The 17,737-nt window shown below is 44.8% G+C and overlaps 1 protein-coding gene across 1 annotated transcript in view; it reads left to right on the plus strand.

Annotated features, from left to right (window-relative positions):
* The first annotated feature begins 4,965 nt into the window (after nt 1-4,965).
* CYTH4 (cytohesin 4) overlaps nt 4,966-17,737 on the plus strand; it is a 68,548-nt gene continuing 55,776 nt past the window's right edge. Inside the window, exon 1 of the mRNA XM_075832338.1 lies at nt 4,966-5,410. Within this exon, the coding sequence (XP_075688453.1) occupies nt 5,314-5,410 (97 nt within the window). The 5' untranslated portion in view covers nt 4,966-5,313. The remainder of the gene's footprint in view (nt 5,411-17,737) is intronic.

The raw sequence follows: 17,737 nt of genomic DNA on the forward strand, positions 1-17,737 counted from the left end.
TTAAATATAGGGTGCATACATGTCATGGGCACAAATACTATGCACGCACGAAAGACACAAAAAAGAGAAAGAAAGGTGTGCGCATGTGTCGGCGCACACGCGAAACCGTGTGTGCACAGGCACATGAGCACAATATGAATGCTAGTAAAAAACAGTGATTAATCCCTACGCATAAAAAACCGCAAGGAAAAGTGTGCACATGTGTCAGTGCGCATGCAAAAACGCGTGCGCGCGGACACATGATCACAAAGGAGTAAGCTGATGAAGAACAATATAATACACTAAATGTAATGCAAAGACCATATGCAATATGGTAATATATTCCAATCTGCACAACCCACACACCAAGAGTAAGTCTCGGGAAGAAAAACATATAGTTCGCAGTCCATTTTATTCAATTCTATGTCTTCCCGCATCATTCTTGTATAACCAAACAACCGAAGCTTGTAACAGCTGCCTATCCAGGAACCTTATGAAAAAGAAAAAACCGGGGAGGGTAGTTACCAATATAAGAGATAAAATACAACATATAAAAACATAGACCCGCAAAGAGTCAATGGTTATAAAAACGGAGCGAAACTCAAGGATTCGTTCAAACCAAGTGGATGCATTGTCCCAAGGGTCCATATCCAACGGGCTTCACATTGTGCCAGTTTTTGTTTGATACTCCCTCCCCTCATATTGGTTACAATGTGATCAATCCCTCTCACCTTCAGTTGGGATGGGTCACAGGAATGGTGTGTCTTAAAGTGTCGAGGTATTGGTTTCAGGACTACCATAACAACCTCATCTGCTGCTCGTCTAATGTCAGACATATGTTCTCTTATGCGTACCTTCAATTCTCTAGATGTAAGACCGACATATATTTTAGGGCATGGACATGTTGCGTAATACACTACCGCTTTCGTAGTGCATGTTATCGGATGCGTAATAGTATATGTTTTTGTACCTGTCGCATTGGAGAACATTGTTGTTTTCTCGATGTTAGGACATGCAATGCAATGTCCACAAGGGGTAAAGCCCTTAGTCCCAAAAGGATATTTTGCTTTAATAGGGTCATAGTGATTCCTCACTAGATGATCCTTCAAGTTTTTTGTGCGTCTCGCTGTGATACTGGGATATCTAGTAATATAATTTACAAGTGTTGGGTCTGTCAGTAGTATTGGCCAATATCGTTTGAAAATTTCCCTCATCTGTGGCCACCTAGAGTGGTAATTGGTTATAAATCTCACCTGCATTTGTGTGTCTATTCTTTTTTTTGGAAAAAGAAGATCATCTCTGGTTGTGTGTTTTGCCCTATGATATGCTTTTTTGATGGACCTCCTGCTATAAGCACGATTAAGGAAATGGTTCTTTAGATCTTTTGCCTGTTCCTCAAAGAGTGTATCGGTGGAACAGATTCTCCTGATCCTCAAAAATTGTCCAATAGGGACTGCCTGGATTGTCTGTGGGGGATGGGAAGTGGAAAAATGCATCGCTTTGTAGGATATCTTTAGAAAGTTTAATATCCAAGAAGTCCATTCATTTCTTATCAAATTTATAGGTAAACCTGAGGTTGAGATTGATGTTATTCAGATTGCCCATGAAAATATCCAAATCAGACGGTGTACCTTTCCAAATGACCAGGATGTCATCGATGTACCGGAACAAAAGAGGACTCGGTCCATCGAATCATCCTGGTCATTCGCCAGCAAATCTCTCTCCCACAGCCCCAGAAACAGATTGGCATGCAGAGGGTGCAGTTTTTTTCATTGTATGACTCATCTTTTTAACATTTTTGTATCTGTCTGTTAATAAAATTAATTTCTATATTTATTACGTTTGTGCTAGTATTTGTCCTCTTGTGTCTATAGTTTCTTTAGTAATGAAGAGTGCATACTCTTAAGTGAGAGATCAGTGTAACACTGCCTGCGCCTCTTACCTCCTTCAGGCAGCCACACTGCCGTTCAGAGTTTGGCGGCTGCTTCGGCCACTGACGTTTTCCACTGGGTCCTATCGCGCAGACTGATACTTGCATTCTTAAAGGCTAGCGCGCACCAAAATTCTAGTTTCCCTAGATTTCCTGGTATAAAAGCTCCTCCTGCACTAGAACACATTGCCAGAGCAATTTGGTTCTCTTGTGTTCCATAGTGTTCCAAGATTATTCTTTCTGTGTACCAATCTTGCTGTTATCCCTGCTGTGTACCGACCTTGCCGTGAATTTCTGTGTACCGACCTCGTCTGCTTTGGCCATCTGTGTCTGCCACCTGCCCTGACCAGTTGTTACATTTTCTGTGACTAATCTCTGCTGCCTGCCATGTCCTATTGCTACGTTAACCATTACGAACCTCCGCAGCCTGCCCAGACTGTTAGCTCTCCTGACTACTGTGCTTCTACTAACATCACCTGTCACCAATGGAGACTTCTGCAGGGGTAGTGAGCTGGGGCTCCCTCTCAGTGAAGTCCACGTCCCTGTACAGGGGTTAAAAGTAGACTTCGCTCCCCGGAGTAGCCCCAAGTCAAATCTTTTGGTAACAATTAGGGTTCACATCGCCTCCTGTTGCTCCAGTTACAGATAATTCCTTGGACATATGCAGAGTTCGATACAAAGGAGAGCAATAGTGGTTAAGCAGAGGGAAGCTGAATTACTTGCAAGACAAAATAATCAGGCTCAGGAAGAAAGAACTGTGAGTAAATATAGGGCAGCACATACTGTGATTGGCTACATAGCTAGTGCAATCCATAACTAAATACCAAGAGCAGCAAACACATGACTAGGACAAAGCTAAAGCACGCAAGGCTCTCTGTCAGTGCTGTCAAGGTTGCAAAGCAAGTCAGGGGAGTCCAGAGTTCCAGTAGAGGAAGTTCACGACAAATCAAATAAACTTACGAAGCTGCTTAAATGCTGATAATACCTAATAACAATGATAAACACTTGAATGTGGTTAAACCTTAAACCAAATTAAATACATGGGGTTTGTTTATCTGTGAAGCCTGCAAATTATCACCACCAATAAAAAGAACTAATGCACAAAAATTTAATCAATAAACATGTGTTTTATTAATGTCCATAGACATACGTGGTTAAACAACTTTTACAAAAATAAAATATCATCGTGCATACAATACCAATGAGTCTCAACCCATGCTCATATACCGTACAATTCCACCATAGCTGTATAATGATTAAAGCGACCCTCTGGTCCTGGGTAAACATTTTAAATATGATGTTTTATATGAAGTAATATTATATGATGCCCTCCTGCTACAAGTCTGACACACACCAACTGTTCTCAGATTGGCCAGAGCTGCACACTGCTCAGAAGCGCTGTGGCCATTTTGAGACAACACAGAGGAGACCCTAAAATGGCGGATCTCCGGCATAGGGGGGCAACCGGAGGACACCAGAATATACTACTCCATACACCCCATGATGTTTATAATTTTGTCCTGGGACCGGAGGGTCACTTTAAGTGCTAATAGTGCAAATGATGGTTACCCCACTGTTAGTTATACATAGCATCAGCAATATACACACATGAGGAAGTCCAAACCATGAGAGAGAAACCCCAACACATGTTGGGGGCTATCAATGTAGAACCTTGCCCGAATAACTCATAGACAAACTTGTCACCACAAATCCCTGTACCACCACGTGGGCATGTCTTTGTTGATCCGACAGGTGACAATAGCGACACTCTTCGATGACCTTTGAAAGGGGACAAGATCCTGCCATATGCCAGCTGCAACGCCTATTAGAAACAATCCAAGTATTAATACAGACATAAACAAAGACCCAATTATAAAACAAGAGGAAAACCATGAATAAGAATCGCTACACCACTCGGATCGGTGGGGCCACCAGTGATGAGACAATTGTCACCTATACTGTGGATGGGTGATAATTATCGACTTTGAAACAAACCCTGTAATTGAATCCTTATTTGAATCCAAGTTACATTTTGGTGACACATCACATATATAGACATATCATTTGTGACACAGAATTCATGTAATTTGAATTCATAAAATTCATTAATAAAATTGTTGCTGCAAAAATGGCATCTCATATTGCATTTTTAATAGTGTCCCTAAGGCCTCCCTCACACAACAATTTTGTCTCGCATTTTAAATTGCATAAAAAAACGCCCTAAAAAATACCAGTATTTTTTAACTGTAACGCGTTTTTGATGGTGGTTTAAAAGCGTTTTTGAGGGCGTTTCTATTTAGTGTCCTTTTGCACATCCATTTTTGTGCATTTTAATCCTGGTGTTTTGTCCATTGGCTTTTTTATAGGACCTTAAAAACGCCAAGACAAATACTTAGGGAATTCTGCGTTTTGAAACAACACTCCACTGACTGCAGGAACGCTGTGTATGTAGGCTTCCTCATATTTGACTGCAGCCTTAATATAACATCTGTCTGCAGCAATTTTTTGGTAAGAAAAGCCGTGAAAAACGGCACCGAAAACACGAGTGAACGCTGTGTGTGTCCAGGTTTAGTAATCATTTGGTTATTTAGCACCTGGTACTGGTCTAATCCTCTATCTTCTAATCAAGTCTTACAAAGAAATGAGCAATTGCAAGAAGATCCATCTTGAAACAGAATTATTATAGAAAACCATCTGGTTATAGAGAACTTGTGGTTGCAAGAAGAGGAACTTGCAAGGAGGGTGGGGTTGAAAAAGATATAGAGAGTTAAAAGCGTTAAAAGGAGAGATAAGACAAGGTTGGGCACAGAAAAACCATCTTCATGAAACCTCAGAAAAGGAATAAACAGGAAACAGCAACTTGACCAGCATGAAACGTCTGCGGTTCTTAAACGCATTATCTGTGTAGAGTTGAGGTGATGGCGAGGCAGGGATAGGAAGTGTGACTTCAGCAAGCAGAGCACTAACCGCAATGTGCCTGTCCTCTTCCTGTTACTAGGATCTTACTTTGTCACCAGCTTATGTGTGCATAGACATTGCGACGGGACTAACTTTAAAGTCACTGCAAAAGTATGCTGCGGTACAGGACATAGGACATGTGAGGAATCAGTTAGAATATTGTGCAAGCAGATTGTAGAAGAAGCAGAACGTAAGGGATACAACTAATCGTAAACAATAGGATGAACAGGGTTTGATGGAGAGGAAACATGGAACAGTCATTACGATGCGTATTATGAAGAATTGGAGAAGATATTAAATAATGAAAAGAAAAGATACAGAAATAACATCAAGAGATCCAAAGAGATAAAACACAGCTACAAGCAAGACTGGATGGATAACTAGTAGTAACTAGATAGTAGCAACTGAGTGTAAGGGCAAAAAAGGAAAAGAAAAATAATTATCAAATGGGGAGCAGAGATACAGCAAGATATCTAATGCCATTATCGGGGTCACCCACAAAAGAAGGAGGGGTCCAACTTTTAATTGGACACCATGAAAACGGTGAGTATCCTTCTCACTACTACTAGCAAGAGCTATTTGATGTTATCATTATTATTTGTGTTATGGTTTTGGTTGCTCTGTAAAATAAATTATTATTTGATTATTAATGTGAGTCATAGAGATCACTGGAAAAACTTCTAAACTTGTAGAAAGGACGCTGCGACGAATTGTATTTTTGTGCAAACATACACGTTAATATAATATTGTTTTCAATAGTATATTATGGGATTGCCTTTACAGCAATTTCCTCATATATTAAGAAAAGCGGCTCCAATGCGGAGCTTCTCTTTAAGTTCTTGCCCACACCACCAACCCTAACATGTTGCAAGTTCCTTGCTCTGAGATTTATTGTGCGTTATCCTTTTGTGGTTTTGTGCCCTTTACACATTATTCCATATTTTAGGTGGTTCCTCACACTTCATGATGGGCGACCCAACAGGCAACATTTTAAAACAGATTTTCTGAACACTTGTGCATTAACCATTGTTAGGATAACGCTCCACCGTAACACAATACATTACATGCAATATGTTGCTATATCACACCATGATCGAACACAATTGCATTTGTGCTAACCGTGAAGCCCTAGCATAAAAAGGAATCTCCAACAATATTTAGACAGATAACCTATCACTTGCTCTAGTACTCTTGTTGAAAATTTGGTCCCCAGGTGCTGATGGGTAGTTGAGGTTTATTTACATTCTTCTTGCTGTATAGAAGGATATGAATCAGCTCAATATATAGAAACAATCAGTGAACATGTTGTATGACCAGTGTATATCCTGATCCTGTTGCCTAATATTGCAGTTAAAGGCTATGTATGCCTCAACAATATATTTTGCATCTAAAATTAAAAAAGTAGCAAATTAGAAGCAGTCCTGAACAAACATGTACTATCGTTTTTTGTATACAGCACCTATTCAGGTCCATGGTTATAGGCTACAATCAAGCCCTGTATAGTCTGATCCTGCAATCATACTCTCTTCGATATGTAGCCTAGTTCTTGCTAATCTACCGAATGTACAAAACATTAGAAGAATACATTTCATATGGTCACAATAAGACTTTTAAAGGGCATGACTACTTTAGACAACCCTTTTAATAGGGCTTAATGCCTGATGCTTTTTATACTGTCAATTTGATTGATCCCGAGGGTGATCCTATACACAAGTTATATACTAATATGTTTCCTTGCACATTGTGATCCCTACGGCTTCCTCCACAGTGGTTTCCTTTGCTTCCTTAAAATGCAAAATATGCTGCACAATGTCCCTGCTTTGTAGTTCCTTGTATTCTGTGCAATTCCATCTACCTTTTGCAAGTTGTCCTATCTGTGTACACTTCCATTTCCGTAATATACTTATATTATTGGAACTGCTTCTTTTAATAGCATCAAACTTTTGATATGAGAGCAAAAAAGCCACAGAGAAATAAGTTTCCTGCACCCTTTGAATAGACAGTCTGTTTACGACAGCCTGTATTTGCTGGGCCATAAGTAAAAAACAGCCTGCCATAAACAGCATTCTAAATCATACTGTTGACTTGCAAGGTCGAAGTATTGAATGAATGAACTGCTTCATAAGAACAGCCGTACCCAGCCGCAGGTAGGGGGAGGCTTCATGACGAGGGGAAGAGGAAGGAGAGGCGCCGAGGGACACGAAGGTGGATTAGACGGCGCTCCATACTGAGCGCCAGTCTAACTCGGAAGTAACCAGGAGCAGGTTGTGTCCCGCAGCACGCTCCCCTAACGACGCAACAACCCACCTGGAAACATGGCTGACGTCCTCACTCTGCTGGAGCAGCTCTGGGCGATGGCAGGCGAATGGGGAACGGACTGGCTGAGGTCCCTGCTGGCGCCCATAACAGAGGGAGCGGTACAGGCGGAGGACGCAATCCCCAGGAGGTGAATCCACGGCTGTCCATGATGGAGCCCGGACGCAACTCATAGGGCCCGGCGCAGGGTTGGGAGCCCCACCAGGCCTGCCCTCACATCCTGGGCGAAGGCCTTGGGCTGGCAGGAATCCTGTCTCCCCGCCGGGGTCGGGGGGACTGGTCCCCAGAAGGCAGAGGGTGCCCTTAGGCCCCAGGACAATGGTGCCAGGATCTGCGGCAGGCCAACCTGGCGATGCTCCAGTCGGGTGGCCTGCTTGTCTCCAGGATGACATTGCTGATGACGACATCGCTCGGCAACCACAGTCGGTGGTCGTGCGGGGCAACGGCGGTGGGCGGTGCCCCACGGGCTCAACGATCAAGGACCATGGGGCACGGACATTGCGGACGGTGTTGTTGCCAGAATGGGCGGAGGGCAGCAGGAGCGGCCCTCCAGGGATGGCTGAGACTGGGTACGAGACCCACGAAGAGGACCATGTGGGAGAACCATGTGGGAGAACAGGACGCATATCAAGGAGGACGACGGGATGATCCGGTTTCCCCGGCTGGTGGGCCCACAGCTCTTACGCAGCCCGGTGAGTACACAAGTCCGTATTTTACTTATGCTAGCCTTAGCTTCACGGGGTAGGGCGTCACAAGGGAGTTAGGAAAGGAATCATGTGCGGGGGGGTAGGGCAGGGGCAGGACAATAGTTTGCATGATTTGTTGGGGGGTACGGGAATTATTGTCGTGGTGCCAGAATCTCGGTTTATGGGGGAGTCCGTCACCGGTTGATGCGTGGGAGGGGGCCACGGGCGCGGCTAAAAGGTCACGGGAGACAGGCACTGAGGTGCAGGGGGTTACAGTTCGGGAGGCGGGCGTGGCATTGTCGGTTCAGACTGATAAGGATGGAGAGGTTGATCGGGTGCGGTTAGATGATAAGGCAAAGGGGGAGGTTTGCGTTTGCTTTGAGGGCCCTCTGGGAGCGTATTTAAAACCGGAGGTTAAGGAAAAGACATGGAAGGACGAGTATGTGGAGATTTTTTCACTGCTACCGCTGGAGAAATTTAATTTGGAAAAGCCAAAGCAGGTGGAGAGTAAGAAAGAAGAGGAAGAGAAGAGTAGGTATAGGTTAATACCCCAAACTTTTCCCAACTGGTTGCAGGTGTTTGCTATATTAGCAAGTGTCATAGGGGAGAAGGCGCCAGATAACTGCTCCGGACTCTTCTGCTATCTAGATGCCATAGGTGAGGCGTACAGGGTCTACGGGGGGATGACCTGGCTCAGATATGACGAGCAGTTCAGACAGCGTAAGGCGGTCCGCCCCAGTATACGGTTATAATCAAAAGGACATTGGTTATGGCTGAGGGTAATGACACCGGTGAGGTTTGGCAGGGAGTCCTTTCCAGGGGGGCCGGGGGGGGTCCGGCCAGTATGGACAACAGGGGGGGCGCTGCAAACAGCAAAACGGGTTTGTGCTGGCAGTTTAATGACGGACAGTGTAAGTTCGGAGCAGGATGCAAATTTAAACACTCCTGCTCCGTTTGCGGGGGGGGGGGGCGTCCCATGGGTCATCCCGCTGCTTCAAGAAAGGAAAGGGAAAGGGAGCCAATGCAGGTGCCCATGGGGGAGACACCGGTGAAACTGGCAGAGATGTTGCCGTACCGAGGTAGATGTCCGGATAGCGAGAGGGCAAAGTTGCTGGCAGCAGGTTTTGGGGACGGGTTTCGAATACCTCCCCCGCAGCATGAGGTCCCCTTTTTGTTACGTAACTTAAAGTCGGCATGGGAGTTCCCATTGATAGTTACGGAAAAATTGAGCAAGGAGGTGGGGCTGGGTAGAATGGCAGGTCCTTTTGTTTCGCCCCCCCCCCTTTCCGGACTTAGTGGTTTCCCCACTGGGGGGTGGTCCCCAAAAAGGAACCCAACAAGTTTAGCCTCATTCATCACCTGTCACATCCAAAAGGGGCTTCTGTGAATGATGGCATCGATCCGTCTATATGTTCAGTAGTTTACACTTCATTTGATGCAGCAGTTGATCGGGTTAGGCGGTACGGAAAGGGGGCGCTTATGGCAAAGATGGAAATAGAGTCAGCTTTCCGGTTGCTTCCGATACAGCCAGAGAGTGTTCGGCTGCTGGGTTGCTATTGGGAGGGGGGCTATTTAGTGGACAGAAGTTTGCCGATGGGCTGCTCGATCTCCTGTGCCTATTATGAAGCGTTTAGTTCCTTCTTGGAGTGGGGTATTTGTGAGGTGTCGGGGGTGGCCTCAATCATTCATTACTTGGATGATTTTCTTTGTGTTGGGCCGGCAGGTTCCCGGGTGTGTAGCAACCTGTTATCAACTGTACAGTGGGTGTGTAAACGGTTCAGGGTGCCGCTTTGAGCTGGAAAAAACAGAGGGCCCCAGTTCAGTAATGGTGTTTCTGGGTATCACCATTGACACTGAACGTATGGAATGCCGCCTTCCCCCAGAGAAATTGCAGGATTTAAAGTTGCCTGGGGAAAGAATGCATCACGTGCTGAAAATCACGCTGCGGGACCTGCAAACTCTCCTTGGGAAGCTTAATTTTGCGTGTCAAATTATGCCCATGGGCAGGATATTTTGTAGGCAGTTGGCGCAAACTACGGCGGGGGTAAAGGCACCTCATCATTTTGTTTGCTTAGTCAGGGAACATCGGGACGACTTAAAGGTGTGGTCAGAGTTTCTGGACTAGTACAATGGCCGATCAGTTATCATGGCACCGGTGGTTAATAGTTTTGATTGGAACCTATTCACCGATGCGGCTGGAAGCGTGGGTTTCGGCACCTACTGCGAGGGGCAGTGGCGTGTGGGTCAGTGGCCCGACACCTGGGTGGAGGAGGGCTGGGTTCATAACCTGGCTTTCCTGGAGTGGTTTCCCATTGTCGTAGCGGATACAATATGGTGGGAGCAGTTTAGGAACAGGAAGGTGCGGTTCCACTGTGACAATATGGGGGTGGTGATGGCAATTAACAATGTTTCAGCATCACTCCCCCTGTTGTCTGTTTGTTGCGACATCTAGTCTTGTGTTTGTCTTTGAATGCGTGGGTTACTGCGGTGCACGTACCAGGGGTCGACAACTCAATTGCGGATTCTCTCTCTCGGTTACAGTGGGATCGGTTCCGGCTGTTGGCCCCAGAAGCGGAGGCAGAGGGACTCATCTGTCCAGCGCACTCTGGTCTGCAGGGAGCGGAGCGGCTGATCCTTTCATCATTAGCTCCAGGGATGTGGTTAGCGTACGAGGCAGCTTGGAGAGATTGAGAGGACTGGTTGAATGAGATGGAGGGGGTGGTAACGGATGATTACTGGATGGTTGCGTTGCTTGCGTTTTTGGGCCATGTGTCGGCCGCGGGTTGGTCGGTCGCAAAGTTGAATCGCTTTGTGGCGGCCTTGGCTTTTGGATGCAAATGGTGGGGACGGCCAGGCCCTGAGGGGATTTAGACGGGGGTGGGTGGTGTCAGATAGGCGTCGCCCCATGTCATTTGCGTTGCTCGAACAACTGGGATCGGCAGTGGACGAGGTGTGCACCTCCGGGGATGAGGTGGTTTTGTTTAGGGTGGCTTTCTCGTGGGCATTTTTCGGGGCACTTAGGGTGGGTGAACTGGTGTCGTCACGTCGATCGTGACCGGGGGGTGTGTTAAGGGAGGATGTAACGCAGCTGCATGGCAGGGTGGAGTTCTGGATTCGTCGGTCTAAAACGGATCAGCCAGCAAGATTGAAGCGGGTGGTGTTAGATAGAGTGTCGGGGGCAATCATGTGTCCGGTGCATACTTTAGTGTCTTATTTGGGGACTAACGGGTTGGGGGCGGGTCCATTGCTGCGTTATGTGGACGGGGGGTTTATGCCTCATTTCCAGTTTACGGCTGTTTTTCAAAGGTGTCTGCAGTTCATGGGCCTAGAGGATAGATCTTACGCACCACATTCATTTCGGTTTGGGGCAGCCACTGAGGTGGCCAGCTGGGGGTTGGCACCGGAAGTGGTGAATCATATAGGGATGTGGGAATCTCGGCGATATAAAACATATGTGCGTCCGCACTTTCTTGCATAAGGGCAGGGGAAGGTGGGGGGGGGGAGCGGTTTCCAGGGGAGATTGAGGCGTTCCTGAGGCTCTTGTTATTGCTCATGCCTAATGGTTGTGTTCATTCTTTTTTCAGACCAGTCCCCGTGCCTGGTATGGATCTTTGGTCACTCGTATGTCCATTGGGGGGCGATTCTGGCGGACGCACAGCCGGACGGGTGCCAGCTGGGATTCAATAGATCGGTAGCTAGGTTGCGTTGGCTCGGATTCCGGGGCATGTCATGGGCGAGGGTTTTGACGAAGTTTAATCACTTGGCAGGGCTGGCCAGGGCACAGAATGTCTTGGTGCTGCATGTAGGGGGAAATTACCTAGGCGTCCGTCCTTTTAGGGAGCTTATTTGGGACATCCAATTCAATCTCCTGCGACTATGTTGCATTTTTCCCTGGGTGGTGGTGGTTTGGTCGGAAATCGTCCCGTGAAAATCATGGAGGACCGTCAGGTCCGTGTCGGCAATCAATAGGGCACAGGTGCAGGTCAATCGGGCGGTATCTGCATTTGTGGCAAGGAATGGCAGAGTGTTTGTGCGTCATGTTGATTTTGAGGATGGTGTGGGTAAATTATGGTTGGCGGATGGTGTGCATTTGAATGCAGTGCGTGTGGATCTGTGGGCATTGAAGATTCAGGAAGGAATCGAGCAAGCCTTGGTGTTGTGGGGGAACTCGCATACTTGAGGGGGTCAAGATATGCTCGCTGTGGCAGGGTTGGGGGTCCTTGGAGTTGGTCAAATTTGGTGGGGGAGGGACTAATAGTAGGGATGGTCCCTCCCAAAATTATGTTCTGGGGGATCTGGTGGATTTGGGCTCCTGCTGGGTGGTGTCCTGAGGAGTAGGTACATGTGACTTTTTAGCCATCTGCGGTTGGTCACGGTGCACCTGAGCCTGTGTTTTGGACGGCTAGGGGTAAAATTACATTGTATGGGCAGATTGGCGCCAGATCCTCCTTCCTGAGTTACAAGGACCTCCCTCCCAAATGTTATGTAAATTGTGGTTATTTATTTCGTGTGTATTGATGTGTGGAATGTTTTGGTTTTGTTAATAAAATGGCTGCTGTGGCTAAATTCATTCCAAGCAAAAGTCCCTGTGTCTTATTGGGCTAGTTAGCAGTATGGTAAGTGGGGGACGCAGCGGGTGAATTGGTGCAGTAGTGGGAGGTAAGGTAAGACAAGACCACACTCTATTATCCCTCGCCATGGTAAGATAGTTGTTCATTGTGGATCAGTATTGTTCTCTTGGGACACATAATATTGTGGAATGCTTTTAATAGCAAATACTGTAGGACCAGACACTTCCTCCTTTTTCAATAAATATCTCAATACATCACACATACAATTGAATTTGTACTTTAGATACCTTTTGTACAAGCAGCAGTCGGCTTTGATCAAAGTTCTGAAATTTGCTGTAAACAGCAGAAATTTAAGGAAATGAAAATGAACTCACAGGGAAGCGTGCAGTTTTGGGACAGTGCGGTTGAAATTAAAGCCTGGGTGTATCTTTCTTTCAAAATTTTATTAGTTTTGCCAGCTTATGGTGTACTAGTGTTTAGATTTAGTGGTGGAGTGGAGAACTGCTTCTTTAAGGCTGGATTTACAAATTAAAATTCGCAGCATGCCCTGTCCATTGCGAAGGTGGTTTGTGAAAGGTTTTCATGTTTTGCTCTGATGAGTTGATTCCATTCTTGGCACAAAATATACGACTCACATGAAGAGCCATATTATGGCCTTCTGGATGTGGCCTAAATCTCATGTTTTGGCCTACAAGGTCAGTTTTAAATCAATGGAGCAAGTGGGTCAGGTCAAGAAATGCCCATCTCTGAAACCTTTTATGTTCAACCAAGTAACGGAATACCACAGGTGCATTCACTGGCATAAATATTACGGTTGTAATTTGATGACTTCTTCTTGGCTTCTTTCTTCTTCTTCTGTTTAAAAAAAGCATGTTCCAAAAATTGGAAGTAACTTTGAGGATTGGGATTTTATTGGTGATCACGTCAAGCCCACACATACTCGGTCATCAGTCACCCTCGTTTCATCTGTCCAAAAGATTAAAAAAATGTTTGTGTATAAGATTATACACTGAGCACTGAGGGTATGTTGACACGGGCTATTTTCAGCCGTTTTTCGGGCCATAAACCTCCGAAAAACGGCTGAAAAAATCGGAAGCAGAACGCCTACAAACATCTGCCCATTGATTTCAATATGACGTTCTGTTGCGACGGGGCGTTATGTTACACCTCACTTTCAAATAACGGCACGTAAAAAGACGCCCCATAAAGAGAAGTGCATGTCACTTCTTGAGCTGTTTTTGGAGCCGTTTTTCATTGACTCAATAGAAAAACTTCTCCAAAAATGGCCGTAAAAAACGCTAGTTGCTTAAAAAACAGCTGAAAATCTGAGGATGTTTTCGCTTGAAAACAGCTCTGTATTTTCAGCCATTATTTGTTAAACGTGTGAACATACCCTCAGTCTTAAAATTTCTCTTGGTCAATCCTGTGATTATTTAGGTTTCAATTTTTTTTTTCTTGGAAATAACCTACCGTAATTCTCTTCTCTTCCTTCTTTGAGTAAATACAGTATGTGTTTCTTAAACCACTGGGCTCTGTAGGCACTCAATCTCATTTTTAGCTTTCTTATATAGAGGAGATGATATGTGTAATGATACTGACAGAATACCAGTCCAGCAAAAAGCGCACCCACAACCAGATTTGGCGCAAGCAGTCAGACTAGGCAAGTGATGGCAAACTCACCCTGCGAAGTCCCTGCAGACTGGGGCCCTGCCTGCAGCGGATATTCCACTAACTGGAACCTGCTAACAGACCCTCAATGATCCTTCAGGTGGAAGGGAAACTTGCTTTCGCCTGGCAGCTGTTGGTAGGTGGAACGGACATGTAGAGTAGACAGGTAGTGAAGTCAGACAAGCCGAGATAATACCAGAGAGGTAACGTAGAATAAGGCATAATTTACACGAGCGTAATATACGCGCGTGCAACTCGCGTGCTTTTCACGCGTGTCGTACGCACCTATATTAGGCTATGGGGCAGTGCAGACAGTGCGTGAATTTTACGCAGCACGAGTGCGCTGCGTAAAACTCACGACATGTCCTTTCTTTGTGCTCTGTTTGCGCATCACAAACCCATTGAAGTCAATGGGTGCATGAAAACCACGCAGGTCGCACGGAAGCACTTCCGTGCGAACTGCGTGGTTCGCGCAACTGCTGTCAAACTCTGAATGGAAACAGAAAAGCACCACGTGCTTTTCTGTTTACAAACATCCAAACGGAGTGTCAAAATGATGGCGGCTGCGTGAAAATCACGCAGCCGCGCATCATACACTGATGACAAACGCAGCTGTTAAGTGCCTTTTGCGCACGCAAAATGCTGCGTTTTTTGCGTGCGCAAAACGCACACGCTCGTGTAAATCAGGCCTAATGCAGTGAAACACAAGATAAGTCAGGCAGTCCGAGGTCTAAACACTATAAATCAAATGCGGTACAAAATCGGAAGACAAGTCAGAAAAGCCGGGATCAGACAACAGGGTAACAACAAATAGATCTCACAGAAGCCCAAGAGCAAATGAGCCACAGCAAGTAAAGACAATCTCTGGCAAAGAGGACTAGCACCATGGCTGTTGTATAGGAGGCTAACTAGATGATTGAGATTGACAGCTAAGCAAAGCATTCAAGATTTTGACCCTCACCTACCTCTCAGACCAGTTCTGAGAACAGGGAATGTGACAATATGTTAAGGGATATCATCTTAGACCTAAATCACACTCTGCAGATTAGGTGCATTTTTTAGACAAAAAGATGAGTTTCAATGCAGTTTTTTGCTCAGTTTTTTTTTTTTTTTAGCAAAGCCAGAAGTGGATCCAAAAGGAAGGAAAAGTATAAAGAATAGACATGTATCTACTTTTTTTTGCACCCACTTCTGGGTTTGGCTCCAAAAACTGAGCCAAAAACTGCCACAAAAACTGCATCAAAACTGAGTTTGTGTGATCCCGGCCTACAGAGAGAGTCAAGATTGTAAATGTTGTCCTTTGAATACACTTTTTGACCTAGTTTTGCCTAAAATAACTGCCTGGAAAAAACAAAAAAACAAACAAACATTGTAGTGCCTGTAATATTTTTCTTAATAGAAATAACTCTACTGGTATTAACAAGTCTCTGAAAGTGACACATACTAATTTTCCCATACTTAAAGTTGTCCTGATACATTTGTTTGTCTTGTCATGTGTCATCAACATCTTAGGGTATGTTCACACGATGAGAGGCAGTTACGTGTGAAAAGACAGACTGTTAACAGCTGCCTCGTTTCACACGTAAATGCTCCTCCTCGTAATTTACGAGGCGTCTGAGACGCTCTGAGACGCTCGTAAATCTTGAGCTGTGCTTCAGTGAGTTCAATGAAGAACAGCTCAAATTACGTGGCAAAGAAGTGCCCTGCACTTCTTTGCCGAGGCAGTCAATTTACGCGTCGTCGTTTGACAGCTGTCAAACGACGACGCGTAAATGACAGGTTGTCTGCACAGTACGTCGGCAAACCCATTCAAATGAATGGGCAGATGTTTGCCGACGTATTGCAGCCCTATTTTCAGACGTAAAACGAGGCATAATACGCCTCGTTTACGTCTGAAAATAGGTCATGTGAACCCAGCCTAAGAATATAGGATAGCTCCAGGATTTTTTTTTCCTTTGTAATAGGTGGAAGAGTGATATAATAAAAGCAATAATAGGGCATGATGCACTATCTTTTGAACTACTGTTAATCTCATACAAAGAAGAAAAATGACTCACGGTAAACAGTAATGTCTATAGGTAGTATGGTGGATGATATTTTGAAAGGTCTTCAACTTTTGTTACTGCTCTATGTCAGAAAAAGTGGTCAAATACCTAATATAGGTGACAAGCGGCACAATATGTATCTTAGCTTACCAAACCCTACTCAGATATTGTCCAACTAATGATAAGAAGCTATTACAAATGTCAAGTGCTGATTGCTGAAATGTAACTTTAGATTCTCTGTTCTAAGCAGTCACAATCTTCGGGTGACGGACACCTTTTATTTGCTGTTTGAGCTATCTTGAAACATAAAATACAGTTGCTCAATGAGACTATGGACAGAGAAAAGGATGAAGGTCATAGCATCAGTAGGTCTGAAGTTGAGCTGCTCAATTGTTGTCTCTTTATAGCCATTTAAATTGGATTTTATTACATGTATAGGCAAATGTGTACGGAGTAATCTACGCCCCATGGCATTGAAGGTTATGAGTCCCTTATTAACCACTAAAGCCATGATACACTTGAATGAAGACCCTGGGCAAACTGAGTCAATGTGATATGCCTAGTGCAGAAATGGAGGAGGCAGTACATGACATAGGATTCTCTCTTTGGTGCTCTTTGAGTCATGTACCTCCATCTGGGGACCTGCACTAGCCATAACACAGTGTTTAGGCTTTACCTGGAGTGCTCCTTTAATTTGGGTTAATAAAAATGCATTGCAGAATACCCAAGATGAAGCTGATGACAGTACACTTCACTTCTGTACTGTCCTTGGCTTCATCTACACAATGCCACTGGACTCATCTCCCAGACTCATCTCGGGTAATTCTTAAGTTCTTTTAGTACCTAATGCCGAGGACAGTTTTGACGTGGGCATGTTTGGAACGTTAAACCCAAGCGGCAACGATATGCTGCTAGTTTAGTTTCCAATCCTAATGACAGGTTCCCTTTTAATTTTCCTTTATTTTGCTGCCAACCAAATTGACCATAGTGTATACTGCATGTGAATATCTGATAGAACAAATGACTGAAAATTGTAAGCCCTGCTACGAACAGGGACAAATGTGCATTCTCTATACAGCGTAGAAGTATGTGTCAGTGCTATTAAAATAACAGGTTTCAAAAAAAGAAATGACAAGATCCAATGACTGGTTCAAGATGACGATTTTCCCTTTTTCCTACCTACGGATGCTAAAATGTGGATCTGTGTTTTAGCCTCCTAGAAAGGATGTGTCAATAGTTTATTAATTCCCTATCTCCTAACTAATCTAATAGGCGCTATGATGCTCATAACTATAGTGTCAATTTTTATCAAAAACATTTATTATTTGCAAAGTTATGAGTATTTTTCTAAATATGTTAATGTGGCTATACTTGCCAAATGGGAGGTGACTCTTTCTTTTCACTCTGGGCGGGGTAATGTTTTCTGTATGACGCTGCATAAGCATACAGCTTCTCTCCCTTCTCTGCCCAGCAACACAGCGCGATCATATAGTATACAGCTTCCATTCCCGACTCTATATTCAACTGTTGATTTTCACTAGCACTATGAGTGTGACGGCGCCTATCAGATTAGCTAAGAGATTG

This window comes from Rhinoderma darwinii, chromosome 7 (genome assembly GCF_050947455.1).
Source record: "Rhinoderma darwinii isolate aRhiDar2 chromosome 7, aRhiDar2.hap1, whole genome shotgun sequence".
Taxonomy (NCBI): domain Eukaryota; kingdom Metazoa; phylum Chordata; class Amphibia; order Anura; family Rhinodermatidae; genus Rhinoderma; species Rhinoderma darwinii.